At 50.1% G+C, this 7,983-nt stretch overlaps 2 protein-coding genes across 2 annotated transcripts; both read left to right on the forward strand.

Annotated features, from left to right (window-relative positions):
- Positions 1–19: 19 nt before the first annotated feature.
- LOC133525309 (uncharacterized) lies at positions 20–2,193 on the forward strand. The gene is made up of 10 exons (XM_061861595.1): positions 20–45; positions 207–384; positions 417–719; positions 754–831; positions 864–1,055; positions 1,088–1,279; positions 1,312–1,503; positions 1,536–1,727; positions 1,760–1,951; positions 1,984–2,193. The coding sequence occupies exons 1-10, from the start codon at positions 20–22 to the stop codon at positions 2,191–2,193; spliced, it is 1,755 nt and encodes a 584-aa protein (XP_061717579.1).
- Positions 2,007–5,413, forward strand: LOC133524680 (uncharacterized). The gene is made up of 2 exons (XM_061860784.1): positions 2,007–2,511; positions 3,987–5,413. The coding sequence occupies exons 1-2, from the start codon at positions 2,290–2,292 to the stop codon at positions 4,119–4,121; spliced, it is 357 nt and encodes a 118-aa protein (XP_061716768.1). The 5' UTR covers positions 2,007–2,289; the 3' UTR covers positions 4,122–5,413.
- Positions 5,414–7,983: the final 2,570 nt, after the last annotated feature.

Here is a 7,983-nt window from a genome sequence, read left to right on the forward strand (position 1 = left end):
CATTGATCTCGGACAAAGTATGAATTTTGACGATAGTTGGTTATGGTCGGTGGCAGTGACAAAGGTCGGTAGTGATGCTGATGATGATCAGAAATCAGAATGCGTTGACACGAGCTATATTTATTATTTACCTTTTTAGTACTGTGTAACAAAAATTAGTTTTGCGCTAGCTAGAACCCTACAAACATACAGTTTTTTTATTTCAGCGTGGAGCCGCTAACCGTCCGGCCCGTGGCCGGCGCGGGGCGGCGCCCCACGTGCGCCGCGGCGGCGGGGGGCGCCGCCCCCGCGCGGCGCCGCGCAGAGAACCTGCTGGACCTGGCGCCCCTCCCCCTGCCGCCCACCACCCGCGCCTACGTGCCGCCCGCGCCGCGCCTGCAGAGGGTATGTCCGCCTTGCTAACACTTACCGCGCAGAGAACCTGCTGGACCTGGCGCCCCTCCCCCTGCCGCCCACCACCCGCGCCTACGTGCCGCCCGCGCCGCGCCTGCAGAGGGTATGTCCGCCTTGCTAACACTTACCGCGCAGAGAACCTGCTGGACCTGGCGCCCCTCCCCTGCCGCCCACCACCCGCGCCTACGTGCCGCCCGCGCCGCGCCTGCAGAGGGTATGTCCGCCTTGCTAACACTTACCGCGCAGAGAACCTGCTGGACCTGGCGCCCCTCCCCCTGCCGCCCACCACCCGCGCCTACGTGCCGCCCGCGCCGCGCCTGCAGAGGGTATGTCCGCCTTGCTAACACTTACCGCGCAGAGAACCTGCTGGACCTGGCGCCCCTCCCCCTGCCGCCCACCACCCGCGCCTACGTGCCGCCCGCGCCGCGCCTGCAGAGGGTATGTCCGCCTTGCTAACACTTACCGCGCAGAGAACCTGCTGGACCTGGCGCCCCTCCCCCTGCCGCCCACCACCCGCGCCTACGTGCCGCCCGCGCCGCGCCTGCAGAGGGTATGTCCGCCTTGCTAACACTTACCGCGCAGAGAACCTGCTGGACCTGGCGCCCCTCCCCCTGCCGCCCACCACCCGCGCCTACGTGCCGCCCGCGCCGCGCCTGCAGAGGGTATGTCCGCCTTGCTAACACTTACCGCGCAGAGAACCTGCTGGACCTGGCGCCCCTCCCCCTGCCGCCCACCACCCGCGCCTACGTGCCGCCCGCGCCGCGCCTGCAGAGGGTATGTCCGCCTTGCTAACACTTACCGCGCAGAGAACCTGCTGGACCTGGCGCCCCTCCCCCTGCCGCCCACCACCCGCGCCTACGTGCCGCCCGCGCCGCGCCTGCAGAGGGTATGTCCGCCTTGCTAACACTTACCGCGCAGAGAACCTGCTGGACCTGGCGCCCCTCCCCCTGCCGCCCACCACCCGCGCCTACGTGCCGCCCGCGCCGCGCCTGCAGAGGGTATGTCCGCCTTGCTAACACTTACCGCGCAGAGAACCTGCTGGACCTGGCGCCCCTCCCCCTGCCGCCCACCACCCGCGCCTACGTGCCGCCCGCGCCGCGCCTGCAGAGGGTATGTCCGCCTTGCTAACACTTACCGCGCAGAGAACCTGCTGGACCTGGCGCCCCTCCCCCTGCCGCCCACCACCCGCGCCTACGTGCCGCCCGCGCCGCGCCTGCAGAGGGTATGTCCGCCTTGCTAACACTTACCGCGCAGAGAACCTGCTGGACCTGGCGCCCCTCCCCCTGCCGCCCACCACCCGCGCCTACGTGCCGCCCGCGCCGCGCCTGCAGAGGGTATGTCCGCCTTGCTAACACTTACCGCGCAGAGAACCTGCTGGACCTGGCGCCCCTCCCCCTGCCGCCCACCACCCGCGCCTACGTGCCGCCCGCGCCGCGCCTGCAGAGGGTATGTCCGCCTTGCTAACACTTACCGCGCAGAGAACCTGCTGGACCTGGCGCCCCTCCCCCTGCCGCCCACCACCCGCGCCTACGTGCCGCCCGCGCCGCGCCTGCAGAGGGTATGTCCGCCTTGCTAACACTTACCGCGCAGAGAACCTGCTGGACCTGGCGCCCCTCCCCCTGCCGCCGACCACCCGCGCCTACGTGCCGCCCGCGCCGCGCCTGCAGAGGGTATGTCCGCCTTGCTAACACTTACCGCGCAGAGAACCTGCTGGACCTGGCGCCCCTCCCCCTGCCGCCCACCACCCGCGCCTACGTGCCGCCCGCGCCGCGCCTGCAGAGGGTATGTCCGCCTTGCTAACACTTACCGCGCAGAGAACCTGCTGGACCTGGCGCCCCTCCCCCTGCCGCCCACCACCCGCGCCTACGTGCCGCCCGCGCCGCGCCTGCAGAGGGTATGTCCGCCTTGCTAACACTTACCGCGCAGAGAACCTGCTGGACCTGGCGCCCCTCCCCCTGCCGCCCACCACCCGCGCCTACGTGCCGCCCGCGCCGCGCCTGCAGAGGGTATGTCCGCCTTGCTAACACTTACCGCGCAGAGAACCTGCTGGACCTGGCGCCCCTCCCCCTGCCGCCCACCACCCGCGCCTACGTGCCGCCCGCGCCGCGCCTGCAGAGGGTATGTCCGCCTTGCTAACACTTACCGCGCAGAGAACCTGCTGGACCTGGCGCCCCTCCCCCTGCCGCCCACCACCCGCGCCTACGTGCCGCCCGCGCCGCGCTTGCAGAGGGTATGTCCGAAAAATGTTTCCGTAAAGGCACGTTGATTAAGCATTATTACTAAAAGGTATTTTGGTCACATTGTGTGTACACTATTACCACACATAAGAACTAAATCTGTCACAGTCACGTTGTGTCGTAACATTTACGACACTTTAGGTTTCCGTAGTCAACTAGGAACCCTTATAGTTTCGCCATGTCCGTCTGTCTGTCTGTCCGAGGCTTTGCTCCGTGGTCGTTAGTGCTAGAAAGCTGAAATTCGGCATGGATATATAAATCAATAAAGCCGACCAAGTCGTACAATAAAATCTAAAAATTATTTTTTTTTGAGGGTATTTCCCCTACACGTAAAGTGGGGGTGAATTTTTTTTTTTTGCTTCAACCCTACAGTGTGGGGTATCGTTGGAAAGTTCTTTCAAAACTAATAGGGGTCTTCAACAACAATGTTTTATCTCTTTAAATTAAAGAACGTAAAACCACCCAAATATATTTGTGTGAAAATCCGGCCCTGTTTTTTACCTGCTCCTCGAGAAACATAACATTGCTTCCTTGGCGCTAGCTAGCCGTGCGCTCGCATTACCAGTGCAAGCGAGGTCTTCGAATACGTATCTTTGTTTCGGATCGCAGTGTCACAAGTTAAGCTGGTTTGAGAGCGTTTAGTCGCCTACCTTAGACGCACCAATAGAGATCAGACAGCTATTCTGTTAGAATTCTGTATTAGTTCATAATGAATCTTATTCCGTGCTCAATAGAGTAGTAATTCAATAAACGCTACCTATGCGGCTTGACCATTTTTTCATAGTGGCACGCGCCTTTGCGGTTTTTAAACAATAGATAAGACGATAATCCGTAGAAGCTCACGGAGGAAAATAGAAACTATAACTTCAGACTTACCCAGCCGTTGAAATTTCGTATAATTTATAAGCGGGGAGCGAAAAATCGACAAGCATCCTTGGTCACATAATGCGTGGTACTGGCGAGCCTAGCGCGGCAGGGCTCCATTGCCTCAGTGTGCCGAAAGTGCCCGAGAGGCAACCGAGCGAATACGAGCTATAGTTTTGTCTCTAGTCGCACCGCTCCCATTACCCGCTGGCTCCCATTACCCCCTGTTCCCCTACTCATGCGGAAACAGACTCGGGCAGGACATTCCACTTCTTGGCAGTTCTGCAGACTATAGGCGACACTATTTTAGTAAGCAATGCCTCACAAAAGTCACAAAGAAAACGTTTGAGGACCCTCGAAGGAGATACCGAAGTGGTCTCTGTTTTCACAGATCCTTACCCTTGTAATAAGATTACTCGTGTATCTCTTCGTCTGTCACAGGCTATTCAGTCTGAAAGTACTGGTTCACTAAACAATCAATTTTGTTCCCAGTCAATGGAGAGCTCGATGAAGAAGTCTCCGGAGCTGGAGGCGCCGGCGGCCGCGGTGGCCGTGCGCAAGGCCAGCGCGAGGCCCGCGCGGCCCGGCACCGCGCACCACCGCCTCGGCACGGCCGGCGTGCGGTAGCCCCGCCAGCCCCGACCCGGCCACTCCGGAGCTGGAGGCGCCGGCACCGCGCACCACCGCCTCGGCACGGCCGGCGTGCGGTAGCCCCGCGTCCAGCCTCTCCGCTCCAGGTCCAGCTCTTTGAAGTGACCACATTAACTAGCAGTAAATGATCCTGTCTCTCTGAAAATTATGATGGAAACTTTCCATATGGAGGCATTTTTTTTTCCCTGATGGTTGTTTTGGAGTAGTAAACCCTAGCGACATTGATAAAGACGGCTGTATTTTGCTGCAATTTTTAACAGACTGGCTCTGTAGAACTAAGTTTCTAGGCTTTAATATTCTAAAAGTCCAGTATTTATGCTGTGGTGCACGGAGGATGTTCAGCATCCTGTGTAGCAGCCGCGGCCCTCACAATACTGTTAGTTCAGCTATGCGATGTTTTTATACAATATTGTTAATGCCAAACGCCCCGCTTAGTCGCGTGGCTCGTTGATCTCTGTGCGCGTTACGCCTTTACCATGATTTTATATTCCAGTGTGGGCAGATACTTATAAAAATGCCTAGAGTAGAGTCTGTCTAATTTTTGAGCTCTTAATTTCCATTTGGGCGTAGTCAATCCAGGTTGTTTTTGTTTTAGAAGGATTTTATTTTACGGTTGTTATTTTATGTGAATTTTATTTTAGCTTCACGTTAAGTTGGAGCAGGTGATATTAGGTAGTTTCATAGTTTATTAAACTTATTTGTATGTATTTAAATTCAATTGTATCGTAAAATAAATGAACTTTTAAGATAATTCGATTGTACCAGGCACACCAGCATCCCACGATGATCCTGGTGCGAGTTCAAATGTTTACCAAAGACGGAAACTGTCCATTCCACGCACTTGTCCCACAATTGTTGATATTACCAGTGATCATGTTCCTTTACTTGTAAAATTCATAAATTGTAAGTGGTTTTGTTAAATTATTATTTATCTAGACATGGTTTCTAGTCAATGATCCTTGTATACATTTAATGTAAATAGTTATTAGATATTAAAGTATAGATAGTGGTAGCGTAGCTAGTTGCAAATGTCGCACAATGCTGGTGCCTCGCGTCGTGTACTCAGTTCTGTAACTAAAATGCTTTAATTTAAAAAAAAAAAATTAAATTCTGTCTTAAAGCCTTCATTGAAGCTGATTTTATATTGGTGTATTTAATTTGTGTTTAATTATGAACAGAAGAATGGAATCATGTGATATGTATTGAAACCGCTAGTCAGCTGTGCCGCGTACACGCTTATACTCACTAATAAAACAGTTTAAATTTTACCTTTTCTTTTTTTGTGCCATTGGTACTTATTCCCGCCCCTTCTCCCACTCTCGCGCAAAAGGAAATTGATATGTTATTTACATTTATAGGTTCTTTTAATTAAATCTACAAAAACCGGTGGAATGTTCACAAAAGCGCCAAAAATACATAAAGTACAAGACGAAACATTCACATTGTTGTTATGAGCAAGAATCGTCGTCTAAGAGGCCACAACTTAAAGATTACTCGCGTTCCCAGCACAAGCAATCCTAGAAAGCACTTTCTGTGGAACCACATCGTGCGCGAATGGAAAAAACTACCAGAAGCAGTGATAAATGCTCCTTCAGTGAATAGTTTTAAAAACAGACTTGACAAACATTTAAAATTATCCAAATGAACATTAATCGTATAAAAAAAACAAGTGCAGTAATATACACACATTAGTTTTCAGCTGCTAGTGTATCAAACAATATAATAATAATTAGGTATGCAAAAAAAGAAATTAATCAGTCCAAATTTAAATTATTTTTTAAGCAGTAACGTCAAAATTACTCCTAAATCACTCAGGCGCACGAATTGACAGATGTTTCGCGCAAAGATATTTGAGATCATATTTAAACTGACAGAATTTATAGCATGAAGGAATTCTTTTTGCTGGTAGGCTACTTAAACCTATCGTTGAATTTAACCGTTGGATTCAAATAATTTCTGAACGGTTTGCGCGCCATAATGTAAAAAAAATACCGTTTCTGGACGCATACTAGGGTTGGAACATGCTTTTGTTATCGATTTATTAATATAATGATGATGATGATGATCAAATGATTTATTTATATATTTTGTTGTGATATGTATGTAAACGTAAAAACTTAAAGTCCATTAGAAACAGTTGTTATATTTACAACTTTCAACCTTTTCTTATTGTATACTGCTTACATTTATTTATAGTACGTCGGTGGCAAACAAGCATACGGCCCGCCTGATGGTAAGCAGTCTCCGTAGCCTATGTACGCCTGCAACTCCACAGGAGTTACATGCGCGTTGCCGATCCTAAACCCCCACCCCCCCTCGTTGAGCTCTGGTAACCTTACTCACCGGCAGGAACACAACAATAAACATTTCAGAATAAAGATTACAATCACTATGTATTATGTTTTGACGTGTAATGTATCACGCATATTATGAATATGAATATAATTCTTGATGACTTATAATTAGTTCATAATAAGCTAATTGGCGCAGGAAAGTGCTCTGGTGGCCCTTTTCTATGAATTTTGTGTTTTGATGAAATATATTTATACCGTAATATCTTTAACCCGATATTTATATCAATATACTTTAGGGAGATTTCCAGTATAATAGCACTAATAAGTATGTTCCGATCCACAATCTTGGTGCTGCCCGTGGCATTTTTGATGTTGAAAAATGTGAGTCTGACGTACACAATAATATATTCCTCTATCTCTAACATATAGTTGCGTCCCTATTGTGTTATCGTAAGGCGGATTACCGCACCACGGTCATAATTTGGTACATTTATTATACTTATTCTTCAGATTAAGTAAAGACATTTTCATAATGGGAGCAAACGACAACCCTAAAGAAGGATTTATGTTCATTTATGAATTAGATCAATTAGGTGTATATGTCTGGATAATGTTTGGCAGAATTGCACATTGCACGCACCTCCATGCACGTATTTCAAAATCACAATTACTAATTTGGTCCATTTAGATAATTTAGGTTAGGGAATTATTAAATCGAAAAAGCAGCGCTTTTTGTTCCAACAGTCAAAAGCAGATGGTACGTTGACGCTGAGGATTGAAAAAAAAACGCTTGTGTACGGAATTTCCTACAGACTGATTTGGCCGAATTAACCTAACATAACGAATGCCGTTGTGACGAAGCTGGAACGGCCAGTAAAAGCCGGGGTACCTACCGGAACCCCAGCCCAGGTGGCTGAACCGGAGACGAAGGAAACTTCGACAGCTGGGCCCTCTAAAGACAAACCGATGACAGCTGACAGTGGGACACCTGTTGAACCCTCGAAGCAGGTCATAGATCCCGGCTATCAGGTGCAAACCAAGTGGGATGCCTGCCCAGATAAAATCAAAATCATCGACAGTAAGAAAATCGATAGATATAGGAGCTTAGTAGAACCTGAATGTCATATTTAATATATAAAAATATATTTTAGTTTTTCGTTGACTTGCATGACATTTATATGTACTTCTGGTCTTCCGCGATACAGGCGCCTAGCCTAGTGCGGGGACTCCTGGAAACTCTGTTTTCAATCTAGTTATGCACCAACTCTTAAAAACAACTTGCCATCATGTAGTCTGAATCGGAACCATAAACAGGCACATTTACACGTCAAGTGTTTTCTTGTGCATAGTAGGTTCTGCCATCTTGTGGGCTACATCGGAACAAAAAACATCATATTTACGCCTCGCGCCAAAAATCTGACGGCTCCTGTGCTGCCTCCTATAGTTCATGCATGCTCCCTATACTTTTTCTGTGTCCTTTCTTGTGCAATGAACATATTTTTTTATCTTTTTTATAGTATCAAAAAGGTAAATAGTAACGTTTC

Source organism: Cydia pomonella, chromosome 14 (assembly GCF_033807575.1).
Source record: "Cydia pomonella isolate Wapato2018A chromosome 14, ilCydPomo1, whole genome shotgun sequence".
NCBI classification, from domain to species: Eukaryota; Metazoa; Arthropoda; class Insecta; order Lepidoptera; family Tortricidae; genus Cydia; species Cydia pomonella.